The 22,670-nt window shown below is 39.0% G+C and overlaps 1 protein-coding gene across 6 annotated transcripts in view; it reads right to left on the reverse strand.

Annotated features, from left to right (window-relative positions):
• si:ch211-14a17.10 (GRIP and coiled-coil domain-containing protein 2) overlaps positions 1–22,670 on the reverse strand; it is a 31,129-nt gene that overhangs the window by 2,913 nt on the left and 5,546 nt on the right. The window contains exons 17-93 of one of the 6 annotated variants that reach the window (XM_053437464.1): positions 22,489–22,542; positions 22,344–22,406; positions 22,190–22,258; positions 21,991–22,074; positions 21,786–21,872; positions 21,082–21,165; positions 20,940–21,026; positions 20,721–20,810; positions 20,480–20,569; positions 20,318–20,407; positions 20,184–20,246; positions 20,032–20,094; positions 19,437–19,505; positions 19,113–19,196; positions 18,831–18,917; positions 18,577–18,660; positions 18,407–18,475; positions 18,236–18,325; positions 18,045–18,134; positions 17,854–17,943; positions 17,672–17,761; positions 17,502–17,582; positions 17,216–17,278; positions 15,538–15,600; positions 15,393–15,455; positions 15,070–15,249; positions 14,914–14,982; positions 14,715–14,798; positions 14,510–14,596; positions 13,920–14,003; positions 13,778–13,846; positions 13,567–13,656; positions 13,326–13,415; positions 13,164–13,253; positions 13,030–13,092; positions 12,878–12,940; positions 12,229–12,297; positions 11,690–11,773; positions 11,409–11,495; positions 11,155–11,238; positions 10,988–11,056; positions 10,817–10,906; positions 10,635–10,724; positions 10,444–10,533; positions 10,262–10,351; positions 10,092–10,172; positions 9,795–9,857; positions 9,564–9,626; positions 9,412–9,474; positions 8,765–8,833; positions 8,226–8,309; positions 7,947–8,033; positions 7,693–7,776; positions 7,523–7,591; positions 7,352–7,441; positions 7,170–7,259; positions 6,980–7,069; positions 6,798–6,887; positions 6,628–6,708; positions 6,331–6,393; positions 6,100–6,162; positions 5,948–6,010; positions 5,341–5,409; positions 4,803–4,886; positions 4,521–4,607; positions 4,267–4,350; positions 4,100–4,168; positions 3,929–4,018; positions 3,747–3,836; positions 3,567–3,656; positions 3,385–3,474; positions 3,215–3,295; positions 2,928–2,990; positions 2,214–2,363; positions 1,924–2,070; positions 599–640; positions 476–523 (exon numbers count right to left, since the gene is read on the reverse strand). In XM_053437464.1, the coding sequence (XP_053293439.1) occupies positions 476–523; positions 599–640; positions 1,924–2,070; positions 2,214–2,363; positions 2,928–2,990; positions 3,215–3,295; positions 3,385–3,474; positions 3,567–3,656; positions 3,747–3,836; positions 3,929–4,018; positions 4,100–4,168; positions 4,267–4,350; positions 4,521–4,607; positions 4,803–4,886; positions 5,341–5,409; positions 5,948–6,010; positions 6,100–6,162; positions 6,331–6,393; positions 6,628–6,708; positions 6,798–6,887; positions 6,980–7,069; positions 7,170–7,259; positions 7,352–7,441; positions 7,523–7,591; positions 7,693–7,776; positions 7,947–8,033; positions 8,226–8,309; positions 8,765–8,833; positions 9,412–9,474; positions 9,564–9,626; positions 9,795–9,857; positions 10,092–10,172; positions 10,262–10,351; positions 10,444–10,533; positions 10,635–10,724; positions 10,817–10,906; positions 10,988–11,056; positions 11,155–11,238; positions 11,409–11,495; positions 11,690–11,773; positions 12,229–12,297; positions 12,878–12,940; positions 13,030–13,092; positions 13,164–13,253; positions 13,326–13,415; positions 13,567–13,656; positions 13,778–13,846; positions 13,920–14,003; positions 14,510–14,596; positions 14,715–14,798; positions 14,914–14,982; positions 15,070–15,249; positions 15,393–15,455; positions 15,538–15,600; positions 17,216–17,278; positions 17,502–17,582; positions 17,672–17,761; positions 17,854–17,943; positions 18,045–18,134; positions 18,236–18,325; positions 18,407–18,475; positions 18,577–18,660; positions 18,831–18,917; positions 19,113–19,196; positions 19,437–19,505; positions 20,032–20,094; positions 20,184–20,246; positions 20,318–20,407; positions 20,480–20,569; positions 20,721–20,810; positions 20,940–21,026; positions 21,082–21,165; positions 21,786–21,872; positions 21,991–22,074; positions 22,190–22,258; positions 22,344–22,406; positions 22,489–22,542 (6,246 nt within the window). Of the gene's footprint in view, positions 1–475; positions 641–1,923; positions 2,071–2,213; positions 2,364–2,927; positions 2,991–3,214; positions 3,296–3,384; positions 3,475–3,566; positions 3,657–3,746; positions 3,837–3,928; positions 4,019–4,099; positions 4,169–4,266; positions 4,351–4,520; positions 4,608–4,802; positions 4,887–5,340; positions 5,410–5,947; positions 6,011–6,099; positions 6,163–6,330; positions 6,394–6,627; positions 6,709–6,797; positions 6,888–6,979; positions 7,070–7,169; positions 7,260–7,351; positions 7,442–7,522; positions 7,592–7,692; positions 7,777–7,946; positions 8,034–8,225; positions 8,310–8,764; positions 8,834–9,411; positions 9,475–9,563; positions 9,627–9,794; positions 9,858–10,091; positions 10,173–10,261; positions 10,352–10,443; positions 10,534–10,634; positions 10,725–10,816; positions 10,907–10,987; positions 11,057–11,154; positions 11,239–11,408; positions 11,496–11,689; positions 11,774–12,228; positions 12,298–12,877; positions 12,941–13,029; positions 13,093–13,163; positions 13,254–13,325; positions 13,416–13,566; positions 13,657–13,777; positions 13,847–13,919; positions 14,004–14,509; positions 14,597–14,714; positions 14,799–14,913; positions 14,983–15,069; positions 15,250–15,392; positions 15,456–15,537; positions 15,601–17,215; positions 17,279–17,501; positions 17,583–17,671; positions 17,762–17,853; positions 17,944–18,044; positions 18,135–18,235; positions 18,326–18,406; positions 18,476–18,576; positions 18,661–18,830; positions 18,918–19,112; positions 19,197–19,436; positions 19,506–20,031; positions 20,095–20,183; positions 20,247–20,317; positions 20,408–20,479; positions 20,570–20,720; positions 20,811–20,939; positions 21,027–21,081; positions 21,166–21,785; positions 21,873–21,990; positions 22,075–22,189; positions 22,259–22,343; positions 22,407–22,488; positions 22,543–22,670 lie in introns of all 6 variants that reach the window. The other 5 variants (XM_053437461.1, XM_053437462.1, XM_053437465.1 and 2 more) reach the window with 5 other exon arrangements.

Below are 22,670 nucleotides of genomic sequence, written 5' to 3' on the forward strand. Positions count from 1 at the left end.
TTCATTAAGTAAATTATGGTGCTATTCATAGTAAAACAGAAGATAAAGCGTGGTTTGCATTGAGGCATTGATACCAGGTGATAGACAGCTAGTGCCGACGAATAGGTGCATAGCGCAGGTGTGGGTGGGTGTGCAGGCTCCACCCCTCCTCTAAATATGGTTAGGTTTTGTTACAAAAAGCCAAGATGGCGTCGGACAAAATGCCACACTCGAAGCTTCAAAACATCGGTTCACAAACCAATTGGTGACGTTGTGTTGGGTGTCCACTTGGATCAGAGTATACAGCTGGACTGTGTGAGGTCAATAAGTGCAGATTATTGTCCCAGGTAGCCCTGACAAGTACACTGAACTCAATGTGGAAGGTTGGTATGGACTGAACAGTTAATCAGTGTGTGGTTGTATATTTTTTATCACGTAGGATTTAAATTAAATATGAATGTAAAATCAATGATATGTACTCATGTGTTTGACTCACTGGTATGGATCGTCCTATCCTCCACATCACTGAGCTGGTTTTGAAGACCTGGGTAAAGAGAAAAAACGGAGTAAAGCAGCAATTCTTTCGGGGGATATTCAACCAAGCAGAATGAATATTTACCTTGCACCTTCTCCGCAAGTTCGTTTTTCTCGTTTTGCAGGTCTAGCATTGAAACAGAAGTGAACAGAGATATATGTTTTATAAATAACCACTGGAGTAACTACTAGCTTCCCTCTGTTACACTGAACAAATTGACATTTTGTGTGTTTGCGCATATTCAAGGGTTAGAACCTTTATATATACCAGGGGTGTCCAAACTACGGCCCGAGGGCCAACTGCGGCCCGCCATACTTTTTTTTTTTAATTATTATTATTTTATTTTTTTAAACTAAGAATTTAGTAGCACTTAAATGGCACTTACTTATAGAACTTTTTTTTGCTTTATTTTTGAAGAAATTTTACTTTCTTGATTCTTGTTGTTCTGGGTTTGTACCCTCGGGGGCGATGCACTTCAGGCCGGCGCATGCTTCTGCTTTTTCAGCAACATGCAAGAAGGGGTACGCAAGAGCGTGCTTGCGTGCTTTGCCCAATTTTTCTAACTACAGACAAAGCTACGCAAGCCTCACGTAGCCTGCAAGGCTGTGAATGCTCCGCTAACTACATCCTTTCCGGAGTCACATTTAAGGTTTCATGCCTCATAATACCGGCAGAAACCACGGAAGATTTAGAAGACCGAATATGGACCAAATAGAAGAGCATTTGGCAGAAGAGGTCCGAAAGTATGACCACTTGTATAACCCGTCATTGACAGAATACAAAGACACGCAGATGGCCTGGAATTCCTGGAAGGACATCTCGGCTAACGGCGGTTTGCAGGTCGACGAGTGTACGAAGCTGTGGAGAAAGATCAGGGACAAATTTGTCCTCCAGAAAAAGTAATAAAGTAATAAACAGTCGACGACGACTGCCACACACAAAGAAGGCGTCTCTAAGGTCTTCTTCAACAAAAAACGTTACTCCACCTAGTGTTCTGGTGGTGAATTGCTTTGCAACAAGCGCAACCCTTAGAGAACCATAAATTAAAACGAGTCCATCGACACAACTGCGTGAAAAGTTGCAGCCGCAGTTGCAGAACCATGCACCATCCTTTAGTCGCTTTGGATAAAAGCATCAGCTAAATGAAATGTAATGTAAGATAATGGACTGTGGCCCACTGTATTGCACTTCTCAGCCCTGACTTGCCAGCTGTCCCTCAGAACGCCGCCACGCTGCCACGCCCCCCCACCCTGAGCAACGCGGTTGAGTCGCACTGTCAGCAGTCCGCTCCATGGCAGGGGGGTGTGGCGGCGAGAGTGACCCAGTCCTTCATATTTTTTTCTGTATGTGGCCCTCGGGACAAAAAGTTTGGACACCCCTGATATATACAGTCTATGGGTAGAACATACTGCTGTATTTGTCCTGCAGTCCGTTATTCTCTGTGGCCTTCTCTTCTAGCTCCTGTTGCAGCCGGTTCAGCATGGCGTCCTTCGCAGGCAGCTGCTGCTGCAGGTCTTCAACCTTCTGCTTGGACTGTTGCAGTTGGTCCTGTAAGACTGTTGGTTAAAAAACAACGTCAAACAGCACACTGGATCTCAAGAGTTCCGGACAGCACAATGAAACCTGCTGCTTTAAGTTAACTTTTAACTTTGCAAATCCTGAATGAATTTGCTTATTCTGTGCACAGAGGCAAACTTACTCTGATTTTCATGCTGGTGTCGTCTGTTAGACTGCCTCATCTGTTCCTCCGTATCCTGCTGCAGCTGTTTGAGGCGGGCATCCCCCTGTTGCAGCTGTTGCCCCAGACGATCCATATCCTGCTCGCACACTTGTAGTTGTGTCTGTCGCTCTGTTGGATCAAATATTATCTTCAACAACGACTCAAAACGACGGATTGAATCCTAGGGACAGATACATATCGAGGCTTGCTGAGATTTAGATGAGAAGATAAACACTTGCTGATACAGTAAATACGAAGATGCTGCTGCTTAGCTCAGTTTTATATAAATACTAAGGTAAGTGTGGGAAGCAGCTAGAGTGGATCTGCCCAAAGGTGACCTAATCCACCAACCATCACCTCTACAAACGAGTGATTAACATTTCATATCTAATTTGCTTAATCCATACAGAAAACAAAACTGTATGTCTCTACAAACCAGTCAAGTAGCAAGAAATATGAGTACAATCGGTTTGATTTAGGATCACTTCACCCTAAAAGTTACTTCAAACACTACTGTACTACTAATTCCCTCCAGGCTTTGCTTGTATAATTTGTTTGAATGGATGACCCGAAAACATGGGGCTTCAAACCACCGTGTTTGCCAGCGCAGAGCCATGAAACAACATGTGAAACATTGATCTGAACAAAAGGCAAATTTTCCAAAACAAAAGAGATATTGAGTGACTTACTCACCTCTGTTTGAGTTTTCCAGTTTTTGATTCTCTCTTTGTTGTGTCTGAAGTTGTTGTTCCAATACTGAGAAAGATGACAAAAAAATAAGCACAATGGCAAGAAAAACCATGAAGATTCCAGATAGAAAAGGAAGGTTGCCAGATGTTTGTTTTAACAAAACATGCGGAAGATTCAGTCATTAGGTGTTGGTCTTATATGAATACATGTATGTATAACAGCCATTCTAGCAATGCAAATTGTGTGACGACAAAAGAAGGCCATCATAGGAAAATAACAGATGGACAAACCATCAATATTTTTTCCAGCAGCTTTTGATGCTTGTTTCTGAGCCTTTGTCAGCTGATCCCTCAGATCAATGATATCCATCACTAGCAGAGACACAGACACAATGTTATTTTGTGCTTAAAGGAAACAAACAACACGAATAGAAGCATTCGCGACTGAGGAGCTGTCATACTTGATTTAAAGTTCTTTGCGTCTGCATCCTTGAGTCGAAGTTCGCTGTCTTGCAGTTGTCTCTTTGTCAAACTCAGTCTCGCTTGAAGCTCTGAAAATGAAACACAAAATCATATAATCGAACAATTTGCCTGCATTTGTTTTTGACATGTTACAATGTAACTGTAACATTTGATTGCTTACCTGCAAAGCTCTCAGCATGTTGGTTTTTGAGGTCTGATATTTCATCTTCCAGTGGTTTGATTTTTTGGCGAAGTTCAGTAATTTCAGCCGCTTTACAAAAAAATAAAAGCTTGTTTCAGCGTTCTGCAGGTTATTAATCAGTCTCCTCCTTGTTCTATATGTTTCTAATCAAAAACTTACACAGATTAGAAAAGTTCGAATTCCTGGTGTACAGCAAAAGAGTCTTTTCTGCTATCTGACTTCTGATGTCCTCCAATTCGTTCTCCAGATCTTGAAGAGAGAAAATTAGATTGTTATCAATTACCTCAAAATGTAGGAAAAAGTGTAGTGAATAAATGTGAGGATTTCCTGCAGCTTCCCACCTTTAATTTTCTTTAACTGAGCTTCTGACTGACTCTTTTCTTGCTTCTTCAGTCGGGCTACTTCCTCTTGAAGAGTCAAAACCTTAAAGACTAAAGGAAGACCGTTTGAATTAGATAAATTCACCAGATACAAAAGACCAGGATCAGCAATGGCAGCACCATTTCACTCACGCAGTTGGGTATTTTCATTGTTTTCCTCTTTAATTCCATCGATCAGATCATTCAACTGGCCCTGGAGTGCTTTAGACAAGAAACATGTATTGTGTTTATTTTCTTAATTCATTTCCTTCTTAATGGCAATTGGCCTGGAGTTCTTATGGAGTGTTTCTGTCACTCACCTCTAATTTGACTGTAATCTGTGTTGTTTGCTGCCGTGTTCACTAACTTTGATATCTTTGTTTGTATTGAGATAATATCGAGAACTGAAAGACAAGAGGCAACATTAATCCAACATTAAATGAAAACCCTATTATTGCACGTTTAATTTCCTAAACTGACAATATCTACGGATAAAACAAATGCTTGCTACTTTAATTAGGTGGTGAATTTTTTTAAACATGAACGATCAATCAATATGTTATGTCCCACTCACATCTTTGGGGTTGAGCGCTTCTTGCTTTCAGCTCCTCTGTTTTTTCAGCCAACTTGTTGTTTTTTTCCTCTATTTGTTTTTGAAGCTCTGCAGAGGAAAGACAATCAAATATTTACATTTCAACTTCTGCTCCACTTGCTTCAATATGATACTTTTTAATTATTTGACCTGTTACTAGCTGCACAGTCATCATTTTAAACATATATATTCATATTTTACTGTGACAGTGCCATATTTTGTGCATTCATTGACCTGAATAATTAAAATGACAAAGACACCAACCTTGTATCTTGGCTTCAGAATCAGTGTTTTGGAGTTGTCTCTTTAACTCCTCCAGTTGCAGGGTTATTGTAGAAACTTGAAGAGCTGAAAACACCATGTTAAAGAACTGTTTAACTCAGGAACTGTGTAAACTAAAAGTGTTTAAAGTTTTTCCTCATCTTTAAAACTTGTCAAGTACATCAACCAACTGTGTTCATATCGATCCATTATCTACTCAGCTCACAGACAAAGATCTGTTTTTTTTAACAAATATTTAAACATGCCCAAGCTACCAGATGTTAAAAAAAATGAATTGTGAAGGGCTTGGTAAATACTACTGTAATTTTGTAATGCAAAGCAAAGACAGTATGATTATTTGTGAACAGATAGCAAATGTGTAGTTGCATCTGAGAAAATCCGTCAGGCTTGAGTTTGCCCATGTTTAAATGTCTTCATAGGAACCAGACTCATGTATTCTCACCACCTATAACCTGTAAAATAAACTGGACCTCCTCTCACATGTGACTGAGCAAAGCAGCAACACAGCTCCATCTCTTACCAAGTGAAGAGACGCTGTCCGATTCAGACTGAAGTTTCTTCAGCTTCTCATCCAGATCAGTCTGCAGCTCTACAGAAACACATTAAGACAACTGAGGGAACTCCAAAAGAAGTTGTTGGGGTAAAAGCTAGTTGACAAGGAGGTTATATCTTCAATGTTGTTTATCTGACTGGAAATAGGATTCTACTAAACTAATGAACCGATTTTACTGACACTTGGTAGAAGATTGAGGCAAAAAGAAAAATAATTAATCTGGAAGCAGATTTGATTAAGGGGGCTGATGCAGTTTTTTTTACTTTCTTTAACATGGAAGGGTATCCTTTCTTTATCTACATGTCATGGCTGTAGTTTTGCTGTTACTATACTTTCAGCAAGATTTTCCATCTCAGCGATTCTCCAGGGTAGCACTCTCTTCTTGTTATTCACTAAATTTTAAGCCACAATCACAAAATAATGAGCAATTCACTGCCTATACTACAACCCAGTTCACAAGACAGCATGTAGATGATATTGTCGAATACCTACACATCCTGCAACAGAGTCCTTAAGGACCCATTTTTCAGTCAGTGCGACCAAGAAGGACAAAAAGTCAACAGGTTTCCCTCACCTTGGATTTTCTTCCCAAAGCCTGAACACTGTGCCGTCATCTGGTTCAGTTCATTCTGCAGAGCTATAGTTCAAAATAGCATTCATGTTCAAATCAATGGTCTTTTTTACTTCTTGTTGTAGAAACGTACATTTAAAGTGCGGTGAACGCACCTGTAATCTCGACCTGATCCCGAAAGTGCTCCTCTTCTTTTATCTTCAGTTGCTTCTTTAGCTCTAGAAAAGGTAACGTATGCTTCAGCTTCAGAAGAGGTTGCAGTTCAGTCAAAGACAATTTAGTCACCCACTGGTAATTGTTGCAGAAGTTATATGGCCCCCGCTTTGCATTTCTTCAACAAAAGGCAAATTGCCCAAAACAAAAGAGATATTGAGTGAATTACTCACCTCTGTTTGAGTTTTCCAGTTTTTTATTCTCTCTTTGTTGTGTTTGAAGTTGTTGTTCCAATACTGAGAAAGATGACAAAGAAATAAGCACAATGGCAAGAAAAACCATGGAGATTCCAGATAGAAGAGGAAGGTTGCCAGATGTTTGTTTTAACAAAACATGCAGAAGATTCAGTCATTATGTGTTGGTATGAAAATGAATATGTATTGTATTATATGAATACATGTATGTATAAAGGCCATTCTTCAACAGACGACAACAGAAGGCCATCATAGGAAAATAACAGATGGACAAACCATCAATATTTTTTCCAGCAGCTTTTGATGCTTGTTTCTGAGCCTTTGTCAGCTGATCCCTCAGATCAATGATATCCATCACTAGCAGAGACACAGACACAATGTTATTTTGTGCTTAAAGGAAACAAACAACACGAATAGAAACATTCGCGACTGAGGAGCTGTCATACTCGATTTAAAGTTCTTTGCGTCTGCATCCTTGAGTCGAAGTTCGCTGTCTTGCAGTTGTCTCTTTGTCAAACTCAGTCTCGCTTGAAGCTCTGAAAATGAAACACAAAATCATATAATCGAACAATTTGGCTGCATTTGTTTTTGACATGTTACAATGTAACTGTAACATTTGATTGCTTACCTGCAAAGCTCTCAGCATGTTGGTTTTTGAGGTCTGATATTTCATCTTCCAGTGGTTTGATTTTTTGGCGAAGTTCAGTAATTTCAGCCGCTTTACAAAAAATAAAAGCTTGTTTCAGCGTTCTGCAGGTTATTAATCAGTCTCCTCCTTGTTCTATTTGTTTCTAATCAAAATTTATTAAAACACTCACACAGATTAGAAAAGTTCGAATTCCTGGTGTACAACAAAAGAGTCTTTTCTGCTATCTGACTTCTGATGTCCTCCAATTCGTTCTCCAGATCTTGAAGAGAGAAAAATAGATTGTTATCAATTACCTCAAAATGTAGGAAAAAGTGTAGTGAATAAATGTGAGGATTTCCTGCAGCTTCCCACCTTTAATTTTCTTTAACTGAGCTTCTGACTGACTCTTTTCTTGCTTCTTCAGTCGGGCTACTTCCTCTTGAAGAGTCAAAACCTTAAAGACTAAAGGAAGACCGTTTGAATTAGATAAATTCACCAGATACAAAAGACCAGGATCAGCAATGGCAGCACCATTTCACTCACGCAGTTGGGTATTTTCATTGTTTTCCTCTTGAATTCCATCGATCAGATCATTCAACTGGCCCTGGAGTGCTTTAGACAAGAAACATGTATTGTGTTTATTTTCTTAATTCATTTCCTTCTTAATGGCAATTGGCCTGGAGTTCTTATGGAGAAGTGTTTCTGTCACTCACCTCTAATTTGATTGTAATCTGTGTTGTTTGCTGCCGTGTTCACTAACTTTGATATCTTTGTTTGTATTGAGATAATATGTAGAACTGAAAGACAAGAGGCAACATTAATCCAACATTAAATGAAAACCCTATTATTACACATTTAATTTCCTAAACTGACAATATCTACGGATAAAACAAATGCTTGCTACTTTTATTAGGTGGGGAATTTTTTTAAACATGAACGATCAATCAATATGTTATGTCCCACTCACATCTTTGGGGTTGAGCGCTTCTTGCTTTCAGCTCCTCTGTTTTTTCAGCCAACTTGTTGTTTTTTTCCTCTATTTGTTTTTGAAGCTCTGCAGAGGAAAGACAATCAAATATTTACATTTCAACTTCTGCTCCACTTGCTTCAATATGATACTTTTAATTATTTGACCTGTTACTAGCTGCACAGTCATAATTTTAAACATATACTCATATTTTACTGTGACAGTGCCATATTTTGTGCATTCATTGACCTGAATAATTAAAATGACAAAGACACCAACCTTGTATCTTGGCTTCAGAATCAGTGTTTTGGAGTTGTCTCTTTAACTCCTCCAGTTGCAGGGTTATTGTAGAAACTTGAAGAGCTGAAAACACCATGTTAAAGAACTGTTTAACTCAGGAACTGTGTAAACTAAAAGTGTTTAAAGTTTTTCCTCATCTTTAAAACTTGTCATGTACATCAACCAACTGTGTTCATATCGATCCATTATCTACTCCGCTCACAGACCAAGATCTGTTTTTTTTAACAAATATTTTCAACATGACCAAGCTACCAGATGTTAAAAAAAATGAATTGTGAAGGGCTTGGTAAATACTACTGTAATTTTGTAATGCAAAGCAAAGACAGTATGATTATTTGTGAACAGATAGCAAATGTGTAGTTGCATCTGAGAAAATCCGTCAGGCTTGAGTTTGTCCATGTTTAAATGTCTTCATAGGAACCAGACTAATGTATTCTCACCACCTATAACCTGTAAAATAAACTGGACCTCCTGTCACATGTGACTGAGCAAAACAGCAACACAGCTCCATCTCTTACCAAGTGAAGAGACGCTGTCCGATTCAGACTGAAGTTTCTTCAGCTTCTCATCCAGATCAGTCTGCAGCTCTACAGAAACACATTAAGACAACTGAGGGAACTCCAAAAGAAGTTGTTGGGGTAAAAGCTAGTTGACAAGGAGGTTATATCTTCAATGTTGTTAATCTGACTGGAAGTAGGATTCTACTAAACTAATGAACCGATTTTACTGACACTTGGTAGAAGATTGAGGCAAAAAGAAAAAGAATTAATCTGGAAGCAGATTTGATTAAGGGGAGTGATGCAGGTTTTTTTTACTTTCTTTAACATGGCAGGGTATCCACTTTCTGAGAGTCCTAATATAGTGGTTGCCAAGATACGTTTCTTTATCTACATGTCATGGCTGTAGTTTTGCTGTTACTATACTTTCAGCAAGATTTTCCGTCTCAGCGATTCTCCAGGGTAGCACTCTCTTCTTGTTATTCACTAAATTTTAAGCCACAATCACAAAATAATGAGCAATTCACTGCCTATACTACAACCCAGTTCACAAGACAGCATGTAGATGATATTGTCGAATACCCACACATCCTGCAACAGAGTCCTTAAGGACCCATTTTTCAGTCAGTGCGACCAAGAAGGACAAAAAGTCAACAGGTTTCCCTCACCTTGGATTTTCTTCCCAAAGCCTGAACACTGTGCCGTCGTCTGGTTCAGTTCATTCTGCAGAGCTATAGTTCAAAATAGCATTCATGTTCAAATCAATGGTCTTTTTTACTTCTTGTTGTAGAAACGTACATTTAAAGTGCGGTGAACGCACCTGTAATCTCGACCTGATCCCGAAAGTGTTCCTCTTCTTTTATCTTCAGTTGCTTCTTTAGCTCTAGAAAAGGTAACGTATGCTTCAGCTTCAGAAGAGGTTGCAGTTCAGTCAAAGACAATTTAGTCACCCACTGGTAATTGTTGCAGAAGTTATATGGCCCCCGCTTTGCATTTCTTCAACAAAAGGCAAATTGCCCAAAACAAAAGAGATATTGAGTGAATTACTAACCTCTGTTTGAGTTTTCCAGTTTTTTATTCTCTCTTTGTTGTGTTTGAAGTTGTTGTTCCAATACTGAGAAAGATGACAAAGAAATAAGCACAATGGCAAGAAAAACCATGAAGATTCCAGATAGAAGAGGAAGGTTGCCATATGTTTGTTTTAACAAAACATGCAGAAGATTCAGTCATTATGTGTTGGTATGAAAATGAATACGTATTGTATTATATTAATACATGTATGTATAAAGGCCATTCTTCAACAGACAACAAAAGAAGGCCATCATAGGAAAATAACAGATGGACAAACCATCAATATTTTTTCCAGCAGCTTTTGATGCTTGTTTCTGAGCCTTTGTCAGCTGATCCCTCAGATCAATGATATCCATCACTAGCAGAGACACAGACACAATGTTATTTTGTGCTTAAAGGAAACAAACAACACGAATAGAAACATTCGCGACTGAGGAGCTGTCATACTCGATTTAAAGTTCTTTGCGTCTGCATCCTTGAGTCGAAGTTCGCTGTCTTGCAGTTGTCTCTTTGTCAAACTCAGTCTCGCTTGAAGCTCTGAAAATGAAACACAAAATCATATAATCAAACAATTTGCCTGCATTTGTTTTTGACATGTTACAATGTAACTGTAACATTTGATTGCTTACCTGCAAAGCTCTCAGCATGTTGGTTTTTGAGGTCTGATATTTCATCTTCCAGTGGTTTGATTTTTTGGCGAAGTTCAGTAATTTCAGCCGCTTTACAAAAAAATAAAAGCTTGTTTCAGCGTTCTGCAGGTTATTAATCAGTCTCCTCCTTGTTCTATATGTTTCTAATCAAAATTGATTAAAACACTCACACAGATTAGAAAAGTTCGAATTCCTGGTGTACAGCAAAAGAGTCTTTTCTGCTATCTGACTTCTGATGTCCTCCAATTCGTTCTCCAGATCTTGAAGAGAGAAAATTAGATTGTTATCAATTACCTCAAAATGTAGGAAAAAGTGTAGTGAATAAATGTGAGGATTTCCTGCAGCTTCCCACCTTTAATTTTCTTTAACTGAGCTTCTGACTGACTCTTTTCTTGCTTCTTCAGTCGGGCTACTTCCTCTTGAAGAGTCAAAACCTTAAAGACTAAAGGAGGACCGTTTGAATTAGATAAATTCACCAGATACAAAAGACCAGGATCAGCAATGGCAGCACCATTTCACTCACGCAGTTGGGTATTTTCATTGTTTTCATCTTTAATTCCATCGATCAGATCATTCAACTGGCCCTGGAGTGCTTTAGACAAGAAACATGTATTGTGTTTATTTTCTTAATTCATTTCCTTCTTAATGGCAATTGGCCTGGAGTTCTTATGGAGTGTTTCTGTCACTCACCTCTAATTTGATTGTAATCTGTGTTGTTTGCTGCCGTGTTCACTAACTTTGATATCTTTGTTTGTATTGAGATAATATCGAGAACTGAAAGACAAGAGGCAACATTAATCCAACATTAAATGAAAACCCTATTATTGCACGTTTAATTTCCTAAACTGACAATATCTACGGATAAAACAAATGCTTGCTACTTTTATTAGGTGATTAATCTTTTCAAACATGAACGATCAATCAATATGTTATGTCCCACTCACATCTTTGGGGTTGAGCGCTTCTTGCTTTCAGCTCCTCTGTTTTTTCAGCCAACTTGTTGTTCTTTTCCTCTATTTGTTTTTGAAGCTCTGCAGAGGAAAGACAATCAAATATTTACATTTCAACTTCTGCTCCACTTGCTTCAATATGATACTTTTAATTATTTGACCTGTTACTAGCTGCACAGTCATAATTTTAAACATATATATTCATATTTTACTGTGACAGTGCCATATTTTGTGCATTCATTGACCTGAATAATTAAAATGACAAAGACACCAACCTTGTATCTTGGCTTCAGAATCAGTGTTTTGGAGTTGTCTCTTTAACTCCTCCAGTTGCAGGGTTATTGTAGAAACTTGAAGAGCTGAAAACACCATGTTAAAGAACTGTTTAACTCAGGAACTGTGTAAACTAAAAGTGTTTAAAGTTTTTCCTCATCTTTAAAACTTGTCATGTACATCAACCAACTGTGTTCATATCGATCCATTATCTACTCCGCTCACAGACCAAGATCTGTTTTTTTTAACAAATATTTTCAACATGACCAAGCTACCAGATGTTAAAAAAAATGAATTGTGAAGGGCTTGGTAAATACTACTGTAATTTTGTAATGCAAAGCAAAGACAGTATGATTATTTGTGAACACATAGCAAATGTGTAGTTGCATCTGAGAAAATCCGTCAGGCTTGAGTTTGTCCATGTTTAAATGTCTTCATAGGAACCAGACTCATGTATTCTCACCACCTATAACCTGTAAAATAAACTGGACCTCCTGTCACATGTGACTGAGCAAAACAGCAACACAGCTCCATCTCTTACCAAGTGAAGAGACGCTGTCCGATTCAGACTGAAGTTTCTTCAGCTTCTCATCCAGATCAGTCTGCAGCTCTACAGAAACACATTAAGACAACTGAGGGAACTCCAAAAGAAGTTGTTGGGGTAAAAGCTAGTTGACAAGGAGCATATATCTTCAATGTTGTTAATCTGACTGGAAATATAATTCTACTAAACTAATGAACCGATTTTACTGACACTTGGTAGAAGATTGAGGCAAAAAGAAAAATAATTAATCTGGAAGCAGATTTGATTAAGGGGAGTGATGCAGGTTTTTTTTACTTTCTTTAACATGGCAGGGTTTCCACTTTCTGAGAGTCCTAATATAGTGGTTGCCAAGATACGTTTCTTTATCTACATGTCATGGCTGTAGTTTGGCTGTTACTATACTTTCATCAAGATATTCCGTCTCAGCGATTCTCCAGGGTAGCACTCTCTTCTTGTTATTCACTAAGTTTTAAGCCACAATCACAAAATAATGAGCAATTCACTGTCTATACTACAACCCAGTTCACAAGACAGCATGTAGATGATATTGTCGAATACCCACACATCCTGCACCAGAGTCCTCATGGACCCATTTTTTCAGTCCATGTGGACCAAGAAGGACACAAAGTCAACAGGTTTCCCTCACCTTGGATTTTCTTCCCAAAGCCTGAACACTGTGCCGTCGTCTCGTTCAGTTCATTCTGCAGAGCTATAGTTCAAAATAGCATTCATGTTTAAATCAGTGGTCTTTTTTACTTCTTGTTGTAGAAACGTACATTTAAAGTGCGGTGAACGCACCTGTAATCTCGACCTGATCCCGAAAGTGCTCCTCTTCTTTTATCTTCAGTTGCTTCTTTAGCTCTAGAAAAGGTAACGTATGCTTCAGCTTCAGAAGAGGTTGCAGTTCAGTCAAAGACAATTTAGTCACCCACTAGTAATTGTTGCAGATGTTATTTGGCCCCCGCTTTGCGTTTCTTGTTGTAGTTTTCTGAGACGGTTGTTGAGATCAGTGATGGTCACAACTGAGGAACAGACAGATCAAATGTTGATTTCCACAGTCATGGATGGAAACACCATGTTCCCTCTTTACTCACTCAATTGGGCGTTGGCCTGATTCTTCTCGGTCAGCTCATCAACGGATTTCTTCAGCTCCTTCTCTTTGGTAAAAAGATCCTTTTCAAGCTCTGAGGCAAACACAAAGAGGTTCAAATAAATGTGTTTGTTAAATGCACGATATCCGGATGCAATAATGATAGTTTTACAGGTAACAACGGTATCAAGTGGGTTATGGGTCAATTGATCTGGTTTTGGAACATTTTTGATGGCGATACTTACGGGTTACCGTAGCGTCTTTTACCGTGTGCTGGTCTAAAAGCTCTTTCTGCAGCTGCTTCACCTGACTCTGCAGCGTCATGATTTTCAGCACTGAACAACAACACAGCAGAATATGGCTTAACTCACAATGTACTAACAAAGTATCCCCAGGATATAACAGAGACCAGGACCAAAGAAAGAAAGCAAAACTCATTGGTGAACCGACACTCACCCAGTTTGATGCTTTCATCGCCTTTGTTGTTTATTTCCGTGATGAGGCCATGCACTCTGGTTTGCAACTCTGGGAAAGAAGTATTAACTGTGGATTATATTTGGATCATGTTTGATTTAACTAGTTTATAAAACGGACTAACCTCTTTCCTTGTTCCTTGTGGTTCCATTGAGCCCCCTTTGCTGCAGGTCCCAGATTTCCTGCTGCAGCTCAATGATTGACAGAACTGTGACAGACAGACATGCAGTGATTAGAAGTCAGTGTTGAGATCTCAGACAGTATTATTTTAACAGTACATAATAAACCTGATTGATACAGCACCTTTCAAAACACATGTTATAGGTGCTTATCAAGTTCAAATTGGAAAAACATTGAAACAATGGGAAGCTTTTTTTTGTTGAAAATATTTTTGAAACAATCATAAGCTACAACATTAGAGCACAAAAACAAAAGAAAAAAATGTTACAGATAAGAAAAGAGTGATTTTTTTAAAATAAAACAATTATTAAGTGATAAATAATAGATTCGATCAGAACGAGAAAAAATCCTGATAAAGTGTCGTTTAAGCGAGATTTAAATGAGGATAAGGATTTTTCTAGATGGATCTCCTTAGGGAGATTATTCCAAAGAGTGGGAGCTCCTCCTAAGTGTAATTGCGAGGAGAGCCACAAAAAATGTCTACGATGTCCAGTGAGGCTGCTCTCTGCACCCAGGTGATCTCATTGTACTTACTGAGGTTGGGATTGACAATCAATCTCTTCATGTCTGCAGTCTTGGAGTTTAGTTCCTCTTCCTTCTCCTCCAGCTGCCTCTGCAGATCTATGAGAGGACACAGAGAAGCAGAGATCATTTAAGGAGGCAGAAAAATTAACGTTGGGCTGAAACATCAAACCATTTTCTTTAAGTAGCATCTTGACTGTTGACTAATGTTACCCACCTGAGAGCCTTTCTGGGTGTTTTGTCGTTGAGATCAAATCCCTCAGAGTTGTCAGCTCACCATGCAGGTTTATCACATTCAAAACTGACACAGAAAAAAACACAGTAAAAATCACTTCCTCCTCTGTGGTTCTGAAACAATCAGATTCAAAAACTGAGCAGGGGACGGCTCTCATGTAAACTGGGGACAGTTTACTCACTGATTGCTGCTTTGGAGTCTCCAGTTCTATTGAGTTCTGCAATCTTCTGTTCGAATTCAGTCTTTAAGTCTGACAGAAACAGCCACATCAAAGAAATCAGACCTAAAACTAAAATCGTGAATCAACTGAGGTTTTAACTGATATCTTGTAGCTCACGCGAGTATCTCTCCTCATATCCAGAGCCAATACTGCTGCATTTGTCCTGCATCCTCTTATTCTCTGTGGCCTTCTCTTCTAGCTCCTGTTGCAGCCGGTTCAGCATGGCGTCCTTCGCAGGCAGCTGCTGCTGCAGGTCTTCAACCTTCTGCTTGGACTGTTGCAGTCGGTCCTGTAAGACTGTTGGTTAAAAAACAACGTCAAACAGCACACTGGATCTCAAGAGTTCTGGACAGCACAATGAATCCTGTTGCTTTAAGTTAACTTTTAACTTTGCACATCCTAAATGAATTTGCTTATTCTGTGCACAGAGGCAAACTTACTCCGATTTTCCTGCTCCAGACGATCCATATCCTGCTGGCACACCTGCAGTTGTGTCTGTCGCACTGTTGGATCAAATATTATCTTCAACAACGACTCAAAACGACGGATGGAATCCTAAGAACAAATACATATCGAGGCTCTCACCTTCACAGAGGGTGTTCTGATCGTTGCAGCACATCTTCAGTTCTTTCAACGTTTGTTTTAAGTCTGAAAGATGGAGGGTGATGAAAAAGAGACACATATCCAACAGCAACTAAAGTTACAAATGTAAAGGACAAAGGCAACATCTTGATGAATGCACTCAATCCCTTTCTTGCTGAGAGTTAGATGAGAAGATAAACACCCAGCTGATACAGTAAATAAGAAGATGCTGCTGCTTAGCTCAGTTTTATATAAATACCAAGGTAAGAGTGGGAAGCAGCTAGAGTGGATCTGCCCAAAGGTGACCTAATCCACCAACCATCACCTCTACAAACGAGTGATTAACATTTCATATCTAATTTGCTTAATCCATACAGAAAACATAACTGTATGTCTCCACAAACCAGTCAAGTAGCAGGAAACATGAGCACAATCTCCCCCTCTGTTCCTGAGTTGAATAACATTCAGAAAAGTGTTTAAGCAGAACGCTGTGATGTCACAGTGAAGTTGATCTTTCACTATTTGGATTTAAAATGTCATCACTCTATCTCTTTCATCCTGTTAGACATTTAAATAAAAATGTGCCATATGTAAGCATGTACATTTTTGAGTTTTGGCCAAAAGTGGCGCGATGCTTGTGAGCAGGTTCATGCGGCACACCCGAGCTGCGCTGCTGTAATCATGTGACGGGCCTCACTCTCCACAATCTTCAATCATACACACCCTCCCTATTTGACAGCCTATTTAAGCTGCACATATTTCCCAAGTCTCCTATTGCTTGTCAAAGCGTCTGTTGCCCTACGTCAGTATCGCTGCCTGTGTGATTCACCCCCTCCACCAACCTGCATCCACCAATAGGCTCAAACAAGGGCTTGTAGATATTTGCTCATCCCTCATCATTAGCTAAGTACTCATATCAGGGGAAGTGACTCTGACTAAGCTTTCCTGCTGCAATAAACATTTCAAACAGCACGAAATGTGCTTTGTGTGGTCACCTTGACATTTGACCCCCACCCAGCAAAACTTGAAATCAGTTCATTCTTGACTTCAAGTCAGTGTTTGAGTCAGCAGGGGCGTTCGTTGCAGCAAATCAGGTAAAGCGGGCAATTAACTGGGGGCCCTGAACTGATCAGAGGCCCGCAGAAATCATGACATGTATTACTGCCACCATGGTCAGACACCCCTTAGTGAGACCACATGACAGAACCTTTCTGCCAAAAGTTCAGTCATGTTAAAGGTTTGTTTGAAGATAAGAATGTCTAAATTTGTGTGTATGATGTATGTGGGGTGGTGGTGGAGCTTTGAGCTTCAACTCTAAAAATTTACAAATATTGACACATGCACAGTCTTTACTTTGTATATCATTTTGATAGTAAAAGTAGCATTTGAAGATGGAATGACATGTTTTGGCGTTATGTGTGTCTTTTTGGGGATCAGTTCAGCTCGGTTAGATTTAGGCTCACTTCACCCTAAAGGTCACTTCAAACACTACTGTGTGCCAGATGTGGGGTAATTCCCTCCAGGCTTTGCTTATATATTTTGTTTGAATGGATGACCCGAAAACATGGGGCTTCAAACCACCGTGTTCGCCAGCGCAGAGCCATGAAACAACATGTGAACCATTGATCTGGACAAAAGGCAAATTGCCCAAAACAAAAGAGATTTTGATTGAATTACTCACCTCTGTTTGAGTTTTCCAGTTTTTTATTCTCTCTTTGCTGTGTTTGAAGTTGTTGTTCCAATACTGAGAAAGATGACAAAAAAATAAGCACAATGGCAAGAAAAACCATGAAGATTCCAGATAGAAGAGGAAGGTTGCCAGATGTTTGTTTATGAAAACATAGAGAGGATTCAGTCATTAGGTGTTGGTCTTATATGAATACATGTATGTATAACAGCCATTCTAGCAATGCAAATTGTGTGACGAGAACAGAAGGCCATCATAGGAAAATAACAGATGGACAAACCATAAATATTTTTTCCAGCAGCTTTTGATGCTTGTTTCTCAGCCTTTGTCAGCTGATCCCTCAGATCAATGATATCCATCACTAGCAGAGACACAGACACAATGTTATTTTGTGCTTAAAGGAAACAAACACCACGAATAGAAGCATTCGCGACTGAGGAGCTGTCATACTTGATTTAAAGTTCTTTGCGTCTGCATCCTTGAGTCGAAGTTCGCTGTCTTGCAGTTGTCTCTTTGTCAAACTCAGTCTCGCTTGAAGCTCTGAAAATGAAACACAAAATCATATAATAGAACAATTTGCCTGCATTTGTTTTTGACATGTTACAATGTAACTGTAACATTTGATTGCTTACCTGCAAAGCTCTCAGCATGTTGGTTTTTGAGGTCTGATATTTCATCTTCCAGTGGTTTGATTTTTTGGTGAAGTTCCATAATTTGAGCCGCTTTACAAAAAAAGAAAAGCTTGTTTCAGCGTTCTGCAGGTTATTAATCAGTCTCCTCCTTGTTCTATTTGTTTCTAACCAAAACTGATCAAAACACTCACACAGATTAGAAAAGATCAAATCCCTGGAGTCCAGCAAAAGAGTCTTTTCTGCTATCTGACTTCTGATGTCCTCCAATTCGTTCTCCAGATCTTGAAGAGAGAAAATTTATTTTTTATCATTTAATCATTCAATTATCAAATTGTAGGAAAAGTGTACGGAATAAATGTGAGGATTTCCTGCAGCTTCCCACCTTTAATTTTCTTTAACTGAGCTTCTGACTGACTCTTTTCCTGCTTCTTCAGTCGGGCTACTTCCTCTTGAAGAGTCAAAACCTTAAAGACTAAAGGAGGACCGTTTGAATTAGATAAATTCACCAGATACAAAAGACCAGGATCAGCAATGGCAGCACCATTTCACTCACGCAGTTGGGTATTTTCATTGTTTTCATCTCGAATTCCATTGATCAGATCGGTCAAATGATACTGGAGTGCTTTAGACAAAAAACATGTATTGTGTTTATTTTCTTAATACATTTCCTTCTTAATGGCAATTGGCCTGGAGTTCTTATGGAGAAGTGTTTCTGTCACTCACCTCTAATTTTTCTGTAATCTGTGTTGTTTGCTGCCGTGTTCACTAACTTTGATATCTTTGTTTGTATTGAGATAATATCGAGAACTGAAAGACAAGAGGCAACATTAATCCAGCATTAAATGAAAACCCTATTATTGCACGTTTAATTTCCTAAACTGACAATATCTACGGATAAAACAAATGCTTGCTACTTTTATTAGGTGATTAATCTTTTCAAACATGAACGATCAATCAATATGTTATGTCCCACTCACATCTTTGGGGTTGAGCGCTTCTTGCTTTCAGCTCCTCTGTTTTTTCAGCCAACTTGTTGTTCTTTTCCTCTATTTGTTTTTGAAGCTCTGCAGAGGAAAGACAATCAAATATTTACATTTCAACTTCTGCTCCACTTGCTTCAATATGATACTTTTAAATTATTTGACCTGTTACTAGCTGCACAGTCATCATTTTAAACATATATATTCATATTTTACTGTGACAGTGCCATATTTTGTGCATTCATTGACCTGAATAATTAAAATGACAAAGACACCAACCTTGTATCTTGGCTTCAGAATCAGTATTTTGGAGTTGTCTCTTTAACTCCTCCAGTTGCACGGTTATTGTAGAAACTTGAAGAGCTGAAAACACCATGTTAAAGAACTGTTTAACTCAGGAACTGTACGATTATTTGTGAACAGAGAGCAAATGTGTAGTTGCATCTGAGAAAATCCGTCAGGCTTGAGTTTGTCCATGTTTAAATGTCTTCATAGGAACCAGACTAATGTATTCTCACCACCTATAGCCTATAACCTGTAAAATAAACTGGACCTCCTCTCACATGTGACTGAGCAAAGCAGCAACACAGCTCCATCTCTTACCAAGTGAAGTGACGCTGTCCGATTCAGACTGAAGTTTCTTCAGCTTCTCATCCAGATCAGTCTGCAGCTCTACAGAAACACATTAAGACAACTGAGGGAACTCCAAAAGAAGTTGACATAGGATGACGACAAAACACTTAGATTCTGATGAGTGTGAATCATTTATTACCTCTGCAAGGCTCTTATATCTTCAATGTTTTAAATCTGACTAGAAGTAGGATTCTGTTAAAACTACTGAACCGATTTGACTGAAACTTCGAAGAAGAAAAATAATTAATCTGGTAGCAGATAGTGGTTGCCAAGATACGTTTCTTTATCTACATGTCATGGCTGTAGTTTTGCTGTTACTATACTTTCAGCAAGATTTTCCGTCTCAGCGATTCTCCAGGGTAGCACTCTCTTCTTGTTATTCACTAAGTTTTAAGCCACAATCACAAAATAACGAGCAATTCACTGCCTATACTACAACCCAGTTCACAAGACAGCATGTAGATGATATGGTCGAATACCTACACATCCTGCAACAGAGTCCTTAAGGACCCATTTTTCAGTCAGTGCGACCAAGAAGGACACAAAGTCAACAGGTTTCCCTCACCTTGGATTTTCTTCCCAAAGCCTGAACACTGTGCCGTCGTCTGGTTCAGTTCATTCTGCAGAGCTATAGTTCAAAATAGCATTCATGTTTAAATCAGTGGTCTTTTTTACTTCTTGTTGTAGAAACGTACATTTAAAGTGCGGTGAACGCACCTGTAATCTCGACCTGATCCCGAAAGTGCTCCTCTTCTTTTATCTTCAGTTGCTTCTTTAGCTCTAGAAAAGGTAACGTATGCTTCAGCTTCAGAAGAGGTTGCAGTTTAGTCAAAGACAATTGAGTCACCCACTAGTAATTGTTGCAGATGTTATTTGGCCCCCGCTTTGCATTTCTTGTTGTAGTTTTCTGAGACGGTTGTTGAGATCAGTGATGGTCACAACTGAGGAACAGACAGATCAAATGTTAATTTCCACAGTCATGGATGGAAACACCATGTTCCCTCTTTACTCACTCAATTGGGCGTTGGCCTGATTCTTCTCGGTCAGCTCATCAACGGATTTCTTCAGCTCCTTCTCTTTGGTAGAAAGATCCTTTTCAAGCTCTGAGGCAAACACAAAGAGGTTCAAATAAATGTGTTTGTTAAATGCACGATATCCGGATACAATAATGATAGTTTTACAGGTAACAACGGTATCAAGTGGGTTATGGGTCAATTGCTTGGGTTTTGGAACATTTTTGATGGAGATACTTACGGGTTACCGTAGCGTCTTTTACCGTGTGGTGGTCTAAAAGCTCTTTCTGCAGCTGCTTCACCTGACTCTGCAGCGTCATGATTTTCAGCACTGAACAACAACACAGCAGAATATGGCTTAACTCACAATGTACTAACAAAGTATCCCCAGGATATAACAGACACCAGGAAGAAAGAAAGCACAACTCATATGTGAACCTTTCATTTATTTGACACTCACTCAGTTTGATACTTTCATCGCCTTTGTTGTTCATTTCCCTGATGAGGCCATCCACTCTGGTTTGCAACTCTGGGAAAGAAGTATTAACTGTGGATTATATTTGGATCATTTGTGATTTAACTAGTTTATAAAATAAACTAACCTCTTTGCTTGTTCCTTGTGGTTCCATTGAGCCCACTTTCCTGCAGTTCCCAGATTTCCTGCTGCAGCTGATTGAATGACAGAACTGTGACAGACAGACATGCAGTGATTAGAAATCAGTGTTGAGATCACAGAAAGTATTAGTTTAACAGTAAATAAGAAAGTTGATTGATACAGCACCTTTCAAAACACATGTATAAGGTGCTTTACAGGTTCAAAAAGGAAAAAAACAATCATAAGCTACAACAAAAATGTTACAGATATCAAAGAGTAAACGAAAATAATTAAAACATTGTTAAGTGATTAAAATACTAGATTAGATCAGAACAAGAACAATTCTTGATAAAGTGTTTTTTAAGAGAGATTTAAAAGAGGATAAGGATTTTTCCAGATGGATCTCCTTTGAGAGATTGTTCCAAAGAGTGGGAGCTCCTCCTAAGTGTAATTGCGAGTAGCTCCTTCACTGATGTTATGGACTGCACAAATGGTGTCAAAAGACCTGAAACGTACTATGGTACAAGTCCTGAACAGGCCTTCAAATTTGGCAACAAAATCTTGAAATCAATTCTAAAACTTTACCTGAAGCTAACTTTCTCTCTTTATTTAGATCTTGTATTGAGGCATGCATTTTTTTTAAACCACACAAAAGGTCTAAGATGTCCAGTGAGGCTGCTCTCTGCACCCAGGTGATCACAGTGTACTTACTTAGGTTGGGGTTGGCAATCAATCTCTTCATGTCTGCAGTCTTGGAGTTTAGTTCCTCTTCCTTCTGCTCCAGCTGCCTCTGCAGATCTGTGAGAGGACACAGAGAAGCAGAGATCATTTAAGGAGGCAGAACAATGAACGTGCGTTAGAAACATCAAACCATTTTCTTTAAGTAGCATCTTGACTGTTGACTAATGTTACCCACCTGAGAGCCTGTCTGGGTGTTTTGTGATCGAGATCAAATCCCTCAGAGTTGTCAGCTCACCATGCAGGTTTATCACATTCAGAACTGACACAGAAAAAAACACAGTAAAAATCACTTCCTCCTCTGTGGTTCTGAAACAATCAGATTCAAAAACCGAGCAGGGGACGGCTCTCATGTAAACTGGGGACAGTTTACTCACTGATTGCTGCTTTGGAGTCTCCAGTTCTATTGAGTTCTGCAATCTTCTGTTCGAATTCAGTCTTTAAGTCTGACAGAAACAGCCACATCAAAGAAATCAGACCTCAAACTAAAATCGTGAATCATCTGAGGTTTTAACTGATATTGTAGCTCACCTGAGTATCTCTCCTTATTTCCAGGGCAATTTTCACTCTTCTCTTGCACCAGCCGCTGCAGCTCTGATATTTGGAAAGAAAGAGTCGCGTCATGAAAACCTCTGATTCAAAATGTTTTACGTAGATGAATGAAAATAAATCTCACCCTTTATGTCAGCCTGAGCTTTTGCATATTCCCCTCGAAGCAGAGTCAGAACAGCTGTTTAAAAAACATAATGTGCAGTCATACTTTTGATGTGAGGGAGAAAGTAAAAAAATGCCCACAATGACCACTGACACGTTTGTTTCCTTATTTGTAACTAATATCATGTAAATATTAAGGGATAG

Source organism: Pleuronectes platessa, chromosome 13 (assembly GCF_947347685.1).
Source record: "Pleuronectes platessa chromosome 13, fPlePla1.1, whole genome shotgun sequence".
In the NCBI taxonomy this organism is placed as follows: domain Eukaryota; kingdom Metazoa; phylum Chordata; class Actinopteri; order Pleuronectiformes; family Pleuronectidae; genus Pleuronectes; species Pleuronectes platessa.